General features: G+C 41.3%; 1 protein-coding gene across 1 annotated transcript in view; it reads left to right on the top strand.

Annotated features, from left to right (window-relative positions):
* LOC139640020 (glutamate receptor ionotropic, delta-2-like) overlaps positions 1-18,155 on the top strand; it is a gene marked incomplete at its 3' end in the record, with an annotated part of 349,988 nt that overhangs the window by 302,785 nt on the left and 29,048 nt on the right. The window contains exons 6-7 of the mRNA XM_071514179.1: positions 1,588-1,749; positions 8,930-9,049. Of these exons, the coding sequence (XP_071370280.1) occupies positions 1,588-1,749; positions 8,930-9,049 (282 nt within the window). The remainder of the gene's footprint in view (positions 1-1,587; positions 1,750-8,929; positions 9,050-18,155) is intronic.

Below are 18,155 nucleotides of genomic sequence, written 5' to 3'. Positions count from 1 at the left end.
AGTGAATCCATTCAAACTCGGGTATCAGGCTTTCATTATTGCTGCTTCAACAAATGATTCCTCTTAGCTTATTAAACAAATTATGTGGAGCAGAATTGTAAAGAAGCCATTATGAATGTTTCGTCATCATCGCAATGATCCATGGTATCCCCAACTGGCTGTGTCAGTAGAAATATTTGGATCATGATTTATATAATGTATATACAGTGTGTGGGTGTGTGTGTGTGAGAGAGAGAGAGAAAATCTATGTTTATCTACATGCCTGTGTGCATGAGAAGCAGTGTTAATGGATCTTCCTTTTATTCTTTACATTGTGTTTGTGTGTGTTAATGTGTGTGTGCATGCATACGTGTACGTGTATACACGTTATGTGTGTGTGTGTGTGTGTGTGTTTGTGTGTGCATACACGCACGCATGTCTTAGTCAATCTATTTATTATATTCTCATTAACAGGGAGACAACAGGCGCAGTAAATCACACAGCGATCGATCACAGACTGAATTAACTCCTCTCTTTCTCGCTCTTTCTCTCTTCCTTATTCTGTGGCGCCAAGGGCCTATCAATTCCTTCAATGAATGTCATCCTTAAAGCTTTGGTAGTGTGTGTGTGTGTGTGTATGTGTATGCACACGCGTATCTGTGTAAGTATGTGCATGTCTGTACTAACGTGCGGTTGTGAGAAGGCGAGCTTGTGTGTGTGTGTGTGTGAACACAAAAGACAAAAAGCCATCTTTCCCTTTACTAGCAGGTGATTAGTATGTCAATGTAAACAGCAGTATAGGTGTAGGAAACGTACAGTACAGCAGCTCTAACAATCAGCCATAAGGAAACTAGAGAGAGAGAGAGACAGGCAGAGAAATACGGGCAGACAGAGAGGGGGAGAGGGAGAGAGAGACGCTGTTGAGAGATTGGCACACTGTTAGCTGTTGTTTTCCTTCTTTGATCAAAGTGCTGATGGATGCTGATGCAAGTGAAGCGGGGGTAAAAGGCATAGTGCTTTCATGGCAAACCAGCTGGAGAACTGTGGGATAATACTCTTTCTCCCTCTTACTCTCGCTTATTCAGAAGATCTACAGTTCTGCCCTGTACCATCTTGCCTGGCTTCAAAAGAAAGGAGAAAAGACAACGACAGTAACTCCCAAATTGAACCATATGAAAGTGGTCACATGGTGGTCACTATGTGGCAGACGTGTTTTTAATGTGTTGTCATAAATAACATTACAGCATATGTGAGAAAATCCCATACCAAGCATCTTCAACAAAATTAATACATATTCTAACATTGCCTCAATTGTTTGTCTTTCTTTCTTTCTTTCTTTCTCATTACAACCAAGCATAAGTTGGCAGGAAACAGGAGACTTTCCTGAATGGAAGTGAGAAAGACCAATATATGTATTTAATCTGTAGACTAAGCAGTCATTCAGCTCTACCAGTGCATAAGGCAAACCTGCATAAGGTGTATGCAAAATGTGCTGACAGGGGAACAAAATATGAATTTTCTAAATAGTGATTTTGATGTCTCTCTTCTCCTCTCCTCTCCTCTCCTCTTCTCTCCTCTCCTCTCCTCTCCTCTTTCATTACTCTGTAGATCACCAACCGCTACATCTACGACACTGTGCTGCTGTTGGCCAATACCTTCCACAGAAAGTTAGAGGACAGGAAATGGCACAGCATGGCCAGTCTGAGCTGCATCAGGAAGAACTCCAAACCCTGGCAGGGAGGCAAGAGTATGCTGGATACTGTCAAAAAGGTACGGCACAAACACACACACACACACACACACTCTCTCTCACACACACACACACACACACACACACACACACACACACAGAACCCACCCACCAACACACGTACACAAGCTTGCAACACACACCTGCAGGTAGGTATGCAACTAAGTATGCAGGCATAAATGTAAACACTTGCACATATCCATGAGCACACACACATGCAGGCACAAAGGTAAGTAGTTATAGAGACAGGGACAACACACACACACACACACACACACACACACACACACACACACAGACACAAGCACACTCTTTTCTGTGTGCCTACCAGGCTCCTGAATCATTATATTGTTCCACCCACTTAACAGATTTCACATCTTTATTTAGTCCAGGACCCTGAGACTATGAGAAATAGTAATAATAATATAAATGAGAAATGTTAATTGTCCCCATGACCCAGGCTCATTAAAACACAATAACTGCATTGGTCCTTTGTCATTTTGAGACTTGCTTTAAATACGCCCATGACTGTTTCACATGTTTCAAGGATCCATGTGTATGAACCAGGACTTCATACTCCTACATATATCTGTATCTGACTGGATGATGACGTGAGGCAGGCACACATTTTTGTGTTTATTGCTTCAATTGAACATTGCGATGGTCCTGTTTGTACTCTGTAAGCTTCATGACACCAAGTGCTCATGAATTCAAAGCATTGCAAAGCTTTAAAAAGATTCAGCAGCATCAATCAGCAAGTTTTTCTCAGTTCCTGAAAAGTTGACTTTTGGGAGATAGAGGATTTCATCCCGCAGCAGTGATTTTATGAATCTCTGCATTTCACCTTGAGTTTAGGCTTGGGTTTGGCAACACTTTCATCACTGTTAAATCCAATTGGATCAATGCCCTCTGTTTTGATATCAATAAAAAAGTACTCCAGGGATGGCAGTTTGACTGAATGATGAAGCCAAGTGAAATGCTAATTTAGGATTAGTGTCAGACAATAATAAATACGGCGCATTGGCTTTCATATCTATCTCTGCATTTCACCTTGAGATCAGGCTGGGGTTTGGCAACACTTTCATCAGCCAGCCTAGCTGTTAAACCAACCCTGATGGCTGTCTCGACTGAGCTGTGTTAAAGAGCCCTAAGCGATAATAGAATTGCGTTCAGCAGCCTGGCTTCAGTGTCATTTTAAAGTGCATCAGCAGTGTGCTTTACCTAACGTGTGTGTGTGTGTGTGTGTGCAATCAGTGTTTTGGCATGTGGAGCCATTATGATAATGATAAATACTAATTTGCAGCTGTAGATGAGAAGCTCTATCGATGTTGTTGTTTAGTGCTCATTGACAAAATAGGAGTGGGGGATAAAGTGCAGCAGGTGGGGAGAGAGAGAAAGAGAGAAAAAAAGAGAGAGAGAGAGAAAGAGCCAGTGAGTGAAAAGGAGGGAACAAGAAAGAGATGTTTGTGACAAAATGCCGGTTACGCTGTTTCGCTGATGCCCGAGAGACGGAAGTGTTTGCTGTGTGTGAGTTGTTGGCGGGTTACGTGTCTATTTTCAGCCATTGTCTGCTCATCTGGCAACTTTCCTTTTAAGACTTACTTCACCTGTAAGATACTGCTTACATTTGAGGTCAACTGTAATGTGGAGGCAGTTCTTCTGTAGGCTGTGCAATGCTAGGGGGGAGCTAGCCACCATGGCTAGGTTGGCGGGCAGAGGCGGATGTGCCTTTCCAACTGCACCACACATTAATGCAAGATTTTGGGTTATGTTTCTTATTTTTATTTATTCATTTTACAGTTGCTACATGACAAAATAATTCGACCTTAGTGGTGTGGCTAGTCCGGCTTTTAACAGACTAGCAAACAACAATAATTTAGCTTGCTAGGTAGCTAATGTCCCTCACTGTGACAATCTCCTGCGAACCCTGACTGCTACAGATTTTTGGCTGGTCTGGAGATGGATCAGCATAAGGTCATGAAGTGAGGCTCCTGTGACATGTTTGTTACAAGACATGCATATTGAGGTCAAAGGACAAATCAAGCTCAAAGGACAAATCATTTCAAGATTTTATGTCAGAATTTCTTGGCAGCAGGCACTTTATTTACTATCTCACAAACGAATACTAGTCAATTCTAGGGAGAAAAAGTAGCTGGTCAAATCATCCACCAGTGCCATTAGAAAGCTATAAACTATTATGTCAGCAATTAAGATAATGAGAAATAAGTAGGCTTGGTTGAGAGACGCTGTGTGTGCAGGATTACCAACATTTGGCGCGAGACTCACGGTGTCAGGTTCCATCTCACGCTCTCACACTCTCACGCTCCCCAAACAAATCTCACTCCAGTTTAAAATATAGCAAGCAGTTAAAATATAACATTTAAAATATAGCAAGACTCAGTCTGAGCTAAGTGAGTAGGCTATTCTAAACACATCAGCCACCACGCAATATTCCCTACATGATGAGATCAGATTGGTTCAGACAGTCAGGACAGAGTGTGCTGTGCGTTGCTTTCTGTGCTGCGGCACTTTCTGAAAATACAGACCGAGTTCTCCAGACGTTCTCCAGGAGTAAGAACCTCCACCCACAGTCAGCCTATTACCTGGGACATATGGTATCATTCTCTCAACTATTAGACAGTGTTAAGGCTGTCACCCGTATAATATGGAATCGTCACTTAATGAAGAGCAAGATGTTGCGTTCCTTAATGAGTCAATATGGACCGCGATTTGGATGAAAGTGAGAATAACACAATTGTGAATAACAATGAAACCAGTTTCATTATAAAACGCGACCACAGGGTAAATTTGATAGAAAACATTAGAGCCAGTCACCGGCAGCAGCAGCAGCAGCAGCAGTAGCAGCAGCTCTCTCTCTTTCTCTCTCTCTCTCTCGCGAGCCTTTTGCCTATTATAGTATTAGAATTTTTGTTTCCATTACTGTATTGTTTTGTGTATCATGTAATTATGCAAAACAAACAAAAAAAATCACTGTAGAATGTGACAAAGTAAAATACACTGAAGTCTTCTCTGCAGTATTTCTGTTGTGTATAACTATTTCCTTCAGTATAGTAAAACAAGAGGCCCCATGCTGTTTTACAAGCAAAAGTAAAATAAGCAAATTATCTACAGCATACTATCATCCAAACATCCACATAGCACAAAGGCTCAATGAGGTACTGAGTTAGTGTGTAATAGATTACATGGAATACTGGCAGCAGATTACATTATCTGCTGTTTTGGTTGACTTAATCAACTGTGGGACATGTCTTCGTTGTTCTGAAAGCTTGACTGCATTTTGTGCATGAAATTAACTGTTTAGTTAAACAACGTCTTAGTGTTGACAGTTGCATTAAGGGTTTTAAAAACAAATCAGTTTTTCCTGCACAGACTCAAAGTTGATCTTATAACTTTCAGTTTCAACCGTTCAACTTGTGGCAGTGATCTCACTTCATACACTTATATATAAGGTTTAAGAGAAAGTTGTTTCAAGCCAACTGATGGTGTTTATGAATCAAAACAACATTTATTCCCATTGTGGTTTGGAGCAATGCATAGTACAGAGACTGTTCTTATTAGTAACTGACGACTGTTGACTGAAGAGTGATGAATGCAGCAGATACGGGTGAAAGTTCGATGACAGTGTAAATCCTTCACATTGTGTTGGCATCAAGGACAGAGTACATACTGTTCAACTCATACCTTTCACATAGAACATTCTCCATCACAACAGGAAACTCTTTTTCATCATGCCTTACTTTAAACTCAATTTTTCCATTATTTCATTGCTATGTCGTCACTACACAGATCACATACTGTATCTACCACTGAAACCCAGTGACTCTCACCCACTCTCAGGAAAGCCTCTGTGATATACAGTGCTGGATGATACAACATTTTCTGCAGCTAAATGAAAACAAATGAAATTCAAACAAGTCTTTCTCTGTCAGCCAATATGAGGCCAGATGCCAAAAATTCTCTGACAAATTTTTGAATTACATTTTGAATTAAGATTTGATGAACAGGTAAAGGGTGTCTTGCATTTCTATCAGTTACTAATCTTGAGAAAGTCATCCATGCTTTTATCTCCTCATGTTGAGGCAACTCTCTTCATTCAGGCATCAAACAAAAGGCTCTTTTATGGCTCCAGCTTGTTGCTGCAGCCAGGACTTTTAACTGGTGATAACTGACAAAATCACATCGCTCCAATTCTGGCATTTCTTCACTGGTTTCTAGTGTTGTAGTACTCGAGATCGGTCTTGGTCTCGAGACCGGTCTTAAGACCACATTGTGATGGTCTCGGTCTCGTCTCGGACTCGACTGCATTTTTACTCGGTCTTGACTCGGTCTCGGACAAAGAGGACTCGGAATTTTATTTCAAGACCAGTCGAGACCACAAGTGCAGTATCATCATTACCTGCCGGTGCATTGTCTGATTTATTTATTTTTTACTGTGATTGGATATAAAACTTTCCCCTTCAAATTGCAACCGATAACTTGACTTATTTTAAGTTTGAAAGTTTATTAACCATTAACCGCTGCCACCCTCACTCACCCCCCTCTGAGCTGCGCCAAGAAAGAGAACGCAGGATACAGGGGGAGAGAGCTCCATGTGTGGCTGAGGAGGAGAGAATGAGATAATACAATTTGCCTACAGAAATCACAGAGAGTTTTGCAAAACAGTTCTAAGAACAAGCACCGATTCTATACAGGCACATGGCGCGTTCAATTCAATGCGGTGCATTAAAGCATTGCGACACAGTTATCGGTTAAATTATAATTTCACTAATGTTAGGCTTAAATTCCACAAGGTAATAACGTTACCGTTAAAGTCTGTAGTGCAACAGAAGACGTGTTATCAGGTTACTGTTTATACCGTTACTAACACAGGTGAGTAAATTGTGGAATTTTAAGTTTCACTTTCGTCTGCACAGCGGGGCTCTGGCAGATTGAGTAGGGGAGAGCGGGGCAAGTTGTCACATTGATCAAAGTCAAAACACTATAACATAAAAACAACTTGTAGCCTATACATGACAGTAAGTTTATGTTTCTTCTCATTTCAGGAATCAAAATAATTATACATTGTGACATAAAAGCAAGGGTCAGCTATAACCTGATAATAATTTTGAATGTTTTAGTGAAGCTATCTGCTCAGGGTGTTTTAACACTACTGTTTCATTCTGCCCACTGTCTTGAGCCTTTCCAAAGGTCAGTGAAATCGAATTGCAATGTTTCAAAGGATTGCCTTCTGTCACTGAGTACATACTGTACATCCATTTGTATTTTACTTAAATTCCTAAATAATGCTTTCTTTCTTTTTGAATTTTAGCAGAGAAATGGTGTAAATGTTGAGCCATCACTCTGATTACATGGTCTTGAAAATGGACTCGCATTGGTCTGGTCTCGGTCTTGACTCGGTCTCGCCCCCCTTCGGTCTTGGTCTTGACTCGGTCTCGCCCCCTCAAAGTCTTGGTCTTGACTCGGACTTGATACGCTCTGGTCTTGGTCTTGACTCGGTCTCGGTTTAGGTGGTCTCGACTACAACACTACCGGTTTCCATGAACACGCTCCCACTAGGCCATATCATCTGTAAACACAATATTTTCCTCCATTACTATGTTGCCAATACATAGATATATCTACTCCTGAAACACACTGACTCAAACAGTTAGGTTTAGGATTGACCTGTGTGAGAGATTCACCTTTCAACTCCTTCTCCCTATGTATTTCTCGGCCTGTCACTCTTTCTCTTTGCCCGCTGACATATCCTTTACATCAGGTGCAATTAACAGAAAGAAAATTGTTATGAATGTATATTGCCAATACTCAGCTGCCAGCATTAATTAACCAACCAATTATGAAAACCAATGAACAGTATCTGGGTGGGTTTCACCCCTGCTCAGCTTGCAGGAAAGCTAATAAACATGCACTCTAATGAGGTGTGTGTGTGTGTGTGTGTGTGTGTGTGTGTGTGTGTGTTTGTGTGTGGTCATCCCCAGGTGAATGCAATATGATGATATTATACTTGTGTGTGAATTAGATTAACAAACCAAATAGCACATTACATTACTTATAAATCATATCATACATAGACACATGAAGGGGAGACTTATAGAAAGAGCACATGTAGTGTCTCCCTCCTTCTCCTGCTCTATTTCTCTTTCCCTCTCTATCATACACATTAACACACATTCGCACTTACCAAATGGTCCACACACACACACACGCACACACACACACACACACACACACACACACACACACACATTGTGAATCATAATAAGGAGTATGACACCTCTCCCTCCCTGAAGCAGGCACAGTGTCACTTTCACTGACTGGTCACACTACCTGGAGGCAGGGCAAAGGATGGGGACTGACACTGTGTGTGTGTGTGTGTGTGTGTGTGTGTGTGTGTGTGTGTGTGTGTGTGTGTGTGTGTGTGTGTGTGTGTGTGCGCGCAACAACACCTATCCACACAGGTACATCATATGCCCCAGGTGCAACAAAAGTCCACTGGGTCAAAACACACTATTGTTCTCAACAGCCTGGCACACACGTACACACAGCTCTCTGTTGCTGACCCTTTCAATTTGTAACAACATTTCAAACTTGTAGCAACAAGTTTGAAGTGTGATTTCCCACCAAGGGCAGCCTCTTTCCCTCACACCTTTCCTTTCTAGGACTCAGACAGGCACAGACACGCACACAGACAAACACACACATAAAACACATACAAATGCACTTTCCTCACTCATCCCACTACTTATCGATGAGATCTAATCATGATTGATGATTGATCATATCTCAGTTTCATTGTGAACAGGTAGATGATTTATTGTGTGTGATCTTTACCAGAGATAAAAGCAGAATGGATTGTGTCTTCTTTCAAATTCATTTTATGGGGAGAACTGGCGGTGAGGTTATTACAGCTAAAATAAATATTGCACTGATGATGATTAATATGATGAGGGTGATGAGGAGGATGGAGATGAAGATGATGATCTCACAATGTTATGACTGCTTTTATCTCCTTACCACTCCTTTCCTCATCATAAGATTTGACACATGTACGGTGAACAGTTCAGTTTAGTCCAACTTGAAGTCATTTGTTTGAAATGTATTTGTGTTGTGCTTCAATGCTTCAATGAGCACAATTAAGAAACAGCAATAGTACAAAAAACTTTCTCCTTGTCCTTGCAGTTCGGAGTGAGCGGTCTCACCAGTTTCCTGGAGTTCACTGAGAATGGCTCTAACCCCAACATCTTCTTTGAAATCCTGGGAACAAACTACGGAGAAGATCGGGGACGTGGCGTCAGTAGGGTAAGTAGCTGAAAATGGGAACCCTTTTTAGTGTTTTGCTGTTGTTGGTGATGAGGAAATAATTCCTGCTCTAAGGGGTAGAATGGATTTACACTATGCCAGGAAATTTCACTGCACCTGCTGTCAAAATGCTTCTTATTCTGTATTTACTTAAGTGTTTGCTTCCCTCTGGCTGTCACTCATGTGTAGCAGAGTGAAGCCCTGCTACCTTTTGTATTGTACTTTTGTATTACTTTGTTATATGAATGGTTTCTTATAGCACAATACATTTGAAACCATTTTCATTTTTCTAAACCATCTGTCTTTGGGGCAGAGCAAATGCACAGAAGTAGGTCAGTCCTGCACGCAGTGCATGCAGGCAAAATCAGGACTTTTTCAGTGGCTACATAGTAGTGTAGTAGTGTCTTTAAAATGTTCTGCTATTTTAGTACACAGTCCCCTATGTTTTTTTTTATTTTTTTTATTCATTTCTTCTGTTTACCAGCAGGTCTCAACCTCAGCCTATCAGCCCACCTCCCCATCATTAAAGCTTGGTGTTAATTGGATTAATTAGAAGCATGATCAAGTAGTAATTTATAATCATACATGCACAATGAATTTCAACAGGCCTCATCAAAGACACCCCCCTAAACACACACACACACACACACACACACACACAATGAATAAACATGTAGGTGTTACCTAATCAATGAGTGTGTGTGTGCACATGTGTGTGCATGTCTTTGTGTGTATGTCTTTGTGTGTGTGTGTGTGTGTGTGTGTGTGTGTGTGTGTGTACAGGCATGTGCAGGCTTGTATGTGTCTGTGGATGTGTGATATTGGCTGTGAGCATGTGGAAGCGTGGGTTTGTCTGTCTTTTAGTGTGTCTGTGTGTTAGTGTGTGTGTGTGTGTGTGTGTAATTGTACTGTTATGTAACGCAGTGGAGAGACTGTAAATCTCACAGTACACATAGAGAGCAGGATTATTAATCAATCATTAATGAAACTAAATATTCTATTATTTTCTCAGACTAATATTTCCTGCCTGTTTCCATGCCTGTTTAGTGATATGGGCAGTCATTTTCCTCAGGTGTTGCCCTGGACTCACAGCTGGAAACTATTACTATTTTTATTCAAGGAGTCGTGAGTAAGAATCGCTTTGTTTCCAGTGGTAATGAGCCAAAAAGTTTGAGAACCACTGCTCTATATAACCACATGGATGTGTGGATGGGGACAAGTGAAAAGACTATTTCCCTATGTGGATCAATAGAGTTATAAAGGGGAACCATTTAGGATCTACATAAGTGAACCATCAGCTCCTTCATCTTAATCTATAGAGGTAAATGCATCAGTGAGGGAATGCTTCCGTGCACAGTGAATTATATCACTGATTACAGTTTCGGGCAGGTAATCTGAATCTGCAAATGGTTACATATTGACGTACCTTTCCTAACCCTTCGAAGATTTTTTCCTCTTAGTTTGAAAAGCCCAGTGCTTTCCTCTTAGGAATGCTACAGTCCTGAAAAGACAAGCTGTATCTAAAATGTTGCGTGGCTTGGAACTTCTTTCTACACTGATTCCATTTTCACGTCCTGGAACTAGATTATTACTTTTTTTTTGCTAAGGAACATCATAGCCTCTTTTTTTCCTGACAGCATTTTTTATTTTTGAACATTCTCGATGTGCTGGGAACTCTTGAGGCCTGATGTCAGCAGCATAACTGTCTAGATGGTTCGGAGACTCTCTTTTGGTACGTTATGGTGTATAGATGAGCAGATAGTAGAGTTAGCTGCACACAGGTGCAACGCATACACATGCACACGTGCAAAACACTCACCACACACACAAGCACATACACACAGTGTCTCTCCTCCATACCGGAGGGATCTCTTTACAGATTACAAATGAGATAGTGAGCTGTGATTATGGATAACGTGGGGAGACACCAACATAACGCAGCATGCCATCACAGACAAAATTAATCTTTAAAGCGCAACATAATTACATTAAGGCACGATTCCCTAATCAGTGAGCATAATTACTTCTGAGGGAATTAAGACACTTGTTATACAGTATTCCTGGCACAGTCTCCCTAAATACTCTGAACATTTGTTCAACATTTGTTGGTCTCTAGTTGGGATTAAATCAAATTTAGACATGGAATCAAATGACTAAGGAGAGGTTGGGATTCCTCTCAGAGAGCCTGGAGATTAACGTTCTCTTGGAGCAGAATCATGCCTTTCCAAATTATGTGTAGCCATATAAGTGGCAATATTTAGCAATTATCAGGTGAATTATCAACACTGTGCATTGAAGTTGACCTTGTAATATAATGCATCCAAATATCGTGACCCAATCCTGTTGTGATGCTCCATCCCTGCTACGTTCTCTTTGGAATGACGAGCACACGTCACCTTCCCAATCTTGCTGTGATGAAGAAGGAAGATTGAAGTGACCTGAACTCTAGACAACAAGTTTTCAATTGTGACTGACATGATTAGTGCAAACAATGTTTTCGCTTTTCACAGTTTTTCTATAGCTGCCACTAAGGTGTCAAGGAAACTTCTTTCAAAAAGAGCCAAATCAATTTCTCAAATCTTTTTGACATTTTAGAAATGGCAATTACGGCAAAGTGAGAGGAGCCATCAAATGAAAAGACGTTCCTCAGTTTTTTCTTTTTTTTCATTTATGCAAAATTACATGATAAGAGAGTACACCCATAATTGCAGGCAAAAATCCTCAATTTGATTGACTCTGAAACTATTGCTTTTCAATCAAAACCAGGGAAGGTGTAATTATTTTTGGCAGTCACTGTATTAGTCTTCTGTCATGCATCTTACTTGTAGAACATCTCAAGAAAATCTCCCTTAATTTCATGAGTCAATGCTAGCATGTATTTAACATTCTCTGAGGTCAGACGATAGAAAGCCTATCTGCTAAATATTTGAGCATTAGCATTTGCAAATTTTCCTTAGAGTAACCTTTGTTCTATTATTTAGCTTGTGCTACAGTTGTAATTTTGCAGTTGAACAGTTGCGGGAACTGAGGTTTGAACTAACAATGACCTTTCCTGGAAGAAACATGTCTAACTCCTGAACCAAAGTAAGTTAACATTGGTTATTATTTATAAATAAATTATAAATCATCTCTCTCTCTCTCTCTCTCTCTCTCTCTGAGTCCCTCTACGTCCTCTTGCACATACCATATGAAGTCAAATGTATTTCTCTTGTACCCGTCTGCTTTCAAGACATTGATGTGTCTTTTAAATTGTATGGATAATGGGCATATCCCCATGTATTTTATATAGGAGCACCATTCAGTAAGTGTCTGCATTAAGGATTTTTGAATTATGTACTACGGGCCCCAAAGAGCCCCACTATATTGCAACCAGTCAGATGGGATATTGAGATATAAAGTGTGTGTGCGTGTGTGTGTGTGTGTGTGTGTGTGTGTGTTTGTGTGTGTGTGTGTGTGTGTGTGTGTGTGATCCCACCATTAACTGTATGTGTGCATACTCCCCTGAACATGCCGTTAACTCTACATTGACCTCAGAGAACCCAGTTAACCCAAGCCGGTTCTCTTCTCCTCTCTCTCTCTCTCTCTCTCTCTCTCATACTCTCTCTGTCTCTCTCTCTCTCTCTCTCTCTCTCTCACTCTCTCTCTGTCTCTCTCTCTCAGATCACCTTCCTCGCTGCTGAGAGTCTCTCTAATGACATGCACACAACTCTCCTTCTGTTTTTATATCTTTATTTATGTTATGTTCCTGAGGATCTCTCTCTCTCCCTGTCTCTATCTCTCTAACTCCGTTTTCTCTCATCTTTCAGTCTCTTTGTCCTCATTCTTTTCCTCCCCGTCCTCCATTTTCTGAATCTTCCACCTCTCTCTGTCATATCCTTTCACCATTTTCAATCCTCGGCCGCTTGTCATGATATTTATACCCATCGTTCTTCACACATGTACATATAGTTGTCTAGTTATAATGATAATAGCGGACACCTGAGATCGGTCATAATTATTACTGCTACACTGTGCTAGAATTGGCTTTCTGCTCCATTAGCTTCAGCGGCTATACACGGGAGCCTATAGCTCTCTCTCTATACATCCGCGGGCGTGCCAGGCTCCATTGCTCTTTTATATGGAGGCGACAAGGCTGCCACGTGTGTAATTGCTTCGTTAGCTATCTGCGACATCTTAAGTGATTTCAGGAAGGGAAAACGGCGTCAGATTTATACTCGAGAACCAGCGCAGTAAAAAAGAGGGTTGTGGCTAAGCAGGGATAGGAAAGGGAGAAGGGGGGGGAGTGGTGATGAGAGAGTGGAGAAAGATTGATATATTGCTAAATGAAGGGAATGGGTAGATGTGAAGGAAAGAAAGGTACAATGAAAGAGGCAGATGAGACAGGGAGAAAAGAGATAGATGGCCTAATCCTTATAGATCCTGTAGAGATAGAAACAGGTCAGAACAGAGCCACAACCATTACATTCTCTCTCTCTCTCTCTCTCTCTCTCTCTCTCTCTCTCTCTCTCTCTGTCGCTCATGCTCTCTACAGATCTTTCTCTCACACACATGCACAGTTTCCCATCTTTTTGGAGGAGAGATAGGAATCTTCACCCTCTTGACAAGACTGAATGGCCTGCAAACTGCAATGTCCTTAAATTGAGGTCACCTTCAATTATCATCTCCAGTCTCATCTGACATATGTGGTAAATTACGCTAAGTGACTTTAGAGAGTCATGGGACCTTGGGATCCGTCTCATAGTTATGTCATCATGCGAGAAACAATTCCTTCCATTACATGTTTTGAGCGATTGAGACAGATTTATTTTATGCGGCGGCTTAATGCCCCTGCCAACTCAAACACGCATAATAGCTGCGGCATGCTCGGAGACACACGCCACTGTGCACACACACACACATCTGCATAAATCTTCTGGCATGTTTTGAAATGCTAAGCTAACCCTTTTGGCTTTGCATGACAATTAACGTCAGTCTGCATGACCATCAGTAAATAATGTGGAGAAACACTGGGTTCCCTTTGCTTTTAACCACACACACACACACACACACACACACACACACACACACATTTGCTATCAAACGCCCATTTCAACTCAGCCTCAAACAGAGTTGATTATTGTTGACGCTGTCTCTTTCAGAAGGCTAAGCTGTTGTGACACATAAAGCTGTTTTATTCCTATGCAGAAAATAGAATAGAGAATAAAGGTATTCTCCACAGAACAAGTTTATTAACCTAAGGACTGGGATGCAAAATGGGCCACAAGCCTTTTTCTGATGGGTCTCCTCAAGAGTAGTAGTAGTTTGTTGTGAGCCTGGGTCCCACAACAAGGAGAACAATCTTCCTGGCAGAGAACAAATGTTTAGGAGCCACAGCGCAAGTCAGTGTACACAACTGTTTTTTTTTTCCAATGCCTTTACATTATTCATGGCTAGTGTCAGAGAAGAATATGGGTTGTCTCTGATTCAGAGAGATTTTCCTCGAGATCCTGTCCATTGCAGTTCATGTTAAGCAGGGGACAAACTACATGACTGAACAGAATGTGAAAAGGCTGGGCATCGCACCTCCAAATATCACAAAAACACAAGCTTTCGCTCTAATACCAAACCAAAACAAACATGGAGGAGGAACAATTTGCTGCTATGGATTTTTGTTCCTTCTTTTGCACTCAACTCTTTTTGGGCTTATTGGCTAATATCTCTGTTTAGACATGAATCATTGACTAGTTTACACTGCAGGAGTACAAGACTACAAGAAAGTACAAGAACAAACATGTTTATATACTTGTTATGGCCTGACTGGACTGGGAGCCAGGTGATTAAAGTCCTTAACCCTCACACCCAAACAAATGTGGACTTGGCCCAATCTTGAAAATCAGTTCCGATGTCCAAATCTCTGCTATAATTTACACATAGAATGCATAACATACATAACATAAAGGCAAGGGAGATTTAAAATATGATCATGAATTAGCAAGACTATGCCCATATACTCACAGAATTCCAGCCAGATGTATGCAGTGTGTGCAGTTGTTGCACCCACGGCAACCCAACGTTTTTGGATGAGGATACAGAGCATTTATATCAAAATGAAACACGCAAGCATAACATACATAAAAAGGGATTTATGTGCAGCTTTGTCAAATACAGCCAGACTGCCATCAGCAGCGCTAAGATGCTCAATTGCACTACGCCACCCGATTTGTATTGACACTCCCCTCTACTGCACACCCCTGCCCTGGCGCAAACAATGTGATGACAAGCCACAAAATTACTGAAATGGCACAGGTGGGAAAATATCTGCTAATATCTCTACCACTTCAACGGCACAAAGTCGCTGTGCTTGATCTGCGCCGGCATGAAAACGGGGCACTTAGTCTTGAATCCAGGCTGCCCAACAGTAAGAGGGCCATAAATATAAAGTTATAGTAAAAATTCTGTGAGTCCATGGACAAACCCCTTCAAAATGTTTATACTTGTACATGTATAGGTGTTTAAAAGTAGCTTGCATAGTCAAGCTTTGCTCACAGCTAAAACACTAAAAGAGACTAAAAGAGACTAAACTAGAGGAGAGATCAAGCTTTTTGATAAAAAAATAATAATATGCCGTGGTTGTTAACATGGAAATGGTGCTTAATGAATTCTAATTTCTTACCCATATAGTCTACAACAGCCTCTCTCAGGCCCTGATCATGAAACAAAATAGCGCAGGGTGCAGCTCTAAAGGGCAGGTTAGCCAGTGCTATTTTAGGGAGGTTAGACGGGGGGCAACACCACTGGAACTGATTATTACAATTATGTAAAAAAAAAAGTCCTTCAGGGCCAGATGGAGAGGGAGATGGGAAAAGAGAGGGAGGCTGGAGAGGAGGTACTGAGTGAGTCACACAGAAAGAAAGGCAGAGAGAGAGATGGGCAATGTGTGATTCAGAGAGAGAGAGATAGGGAGATAAAGTTGGCGAATAATTAAGTAAAATTAGAAAATAAGTAAATCAGAGAGAGGGAGAGAGAGAAAGCAAGTCTGTGTGAAAACGTGTGAAGAACGAAAGAAGATAGAGAGAGAGAGAAAATATCTCCAGGGGGAAAGATCCCTGTTTCCCCCAATTTTCCATCCTATTAGGTACATTCTCATGTATCTTTATACAGCGTGTCTCCTCCGCCTCCAGGCCAGGTGTAAGATAGAGGGAGGGAGGGATGGATAGAGGGAGGGATAGTGTAAGAAAGTGAGATAGAGTGAGAGATGCATGGGCGAAGGGAAGAAACAAGAGAGAAAAATGTAGGAAAGGGAGAAACAGACAGAGGGAGAGAAGGAGAGAGATTTGTCCTGCTTCACAGATTCTTTCCTCTCCACTTCTCTCCTTCTTAGTCATCTCACCTGATAGCTCTCTGTGTGTGTGTGTGTGTGTCTGTGTGTCTGTGAAACTTTGGCTCTTCCATTTTGAGGTCTAAAACTATCTCTGTGAGGTCAGATGATGTTTAATATTTGGGAGCCATTCTGACTTTTGAGAAAAAGACAGAACACATCACAAACTCTCTCTCTCTCTCTCTCTCTCTCTCTCTCTCTCTCACACACACACACACACACACACACAACCGTTTGGTTCAAAGATACCATTCAGGGAGCCTCTGTGTCCTTTTCCTCCCCTTCCCCTCAGTCTTTATATCCATTTTCTCTGCCTCTCACGTTGGATTATTCTCCCCTTTTATGTGAGGTCTAGCCAGATGCCATTATCTGGTGTGAAATGACAAATACTGGAGACTGAGGGACAAATTTCAGATATAGAGTGTGGGCTCCTCTTTCTCTTTGCCTTCACACAGGAAGGAAAAAAAACTCATTGTGTTATTTATTTATTTATTTTTCTGGTTGATATCTGCCCATTTATTATACTGCTACTTTTCAGAAAATAGGAAAAACCTGCTTGCATTTTGCAATTTGCAGTGCCTTAAATTCACAATGTGTTCTGAGACATTTTTTATTTATAATGTTAAAGAAAAGTTGAAAATCCATGAGTGATTTGATGCCTTTGATAAGGCAGACCTATCTTGATCTGCTGCATCCAAGGATTCCAGCATTGTCATGTTTTTTTTTGCATTTTTTACATCATGCTGAAGTTATGTTGTGTATCAGAGCATATTTTTGTGGACACTATGATGTGGGGGGAGCTGGTCAGTATGATGGTCAGTGTATAGACAGGCTTGCATGGCTTTCACTGTGGTCTATCATGGGTACAAGAACAGTTCAAGTTAGTTTTTCATTTCATAGATTGATTAGGAACCCCCACCACTCCAAACCAACTCTACACCATCTGGGCACCAACCCCAATTTGGAGAAGCATTTTTACTACAAAGACAAGGCAAGATAGTATTAGGAACGGCTTGACGGGTGGTGAGCAGGTGCTGGTAATACATGATGGTGTCTATTCCAAGGATTTAGTTCTCAATCTTATCTTTCTCTCCAGTCCTTTTTTGAAGTGGGGGTGAGGTAGGCGTGCTAAATTACCATGTTTCCAACCTTTGTGATAAACGCTTTTACTCTTGTAAACTCATGAATGTATGAATATTTGCAGGCTTCTTCTGTGGCTTGATTGATGTTAGTGATTTGTTTTAGCTAGAGGGCCGTGTCAATCAAGAGCCAGCACACATGCGCTGACCAGCAGGTTATATTCTGGGTGACCACAGCACACTGGACACCGGACGCTAATTTAAGCTGACAGGCTGCCTCTGGTGTCCTCGTATCAACTTAAGTGGGGCAGTGCATGTGAATATTTGTTGTGTGTGTATCTCTGTATGTGTGAGAGAGATAGAGAAATAGCAACAAAGCATAGAGAGGCAGAAAGAGAGGGGGAGAGTTAGGGAGAAATCAGGGCTTGCAAATAAGTGAAGCAAGAGTGCAAACAAACATGAAAAAGGAGAGGAGTGGGAGACAGCATTTTTTAACTATTACCTGCTGTCACACAAGCCCCATTGGGAAATTCATTGTGGTGCCAAACAAAAACGCACAGTGTGTAAACAGTATGGGTAACACCAAACGCTAGCCCGCCAGCCACTCTTCTGCTTCTCTGTTTGTTGAGACAAGCCAGGAGAAGTTTTATTCCCCAGATACCTTACTGTC

The sequence above is a fragment of the Centroberyx affinis genome, unplaced genomic scaffold, assembly GCF_046629955.1.
Source record: "Centroberyx affinis isolate AG114_WGS23_722 - 3 ecotype Tasmania unplaced genomic scaffold, CSIRO-AGI_Caff_v1 ptg008172l_1, whole genome shotgun sequence".
Lineage (NCBI taxonomy): Eukaryota > Metazoa > Chordata > Actinopteri > Beryciformes > Berycidae > Centroberyx > Centroberyx affinis.
The sequence above is the reverse complement of the archived record's forward strand: the minus strand, read 5'-3'. Positions and strand labels throughout refer to the sequence as shown.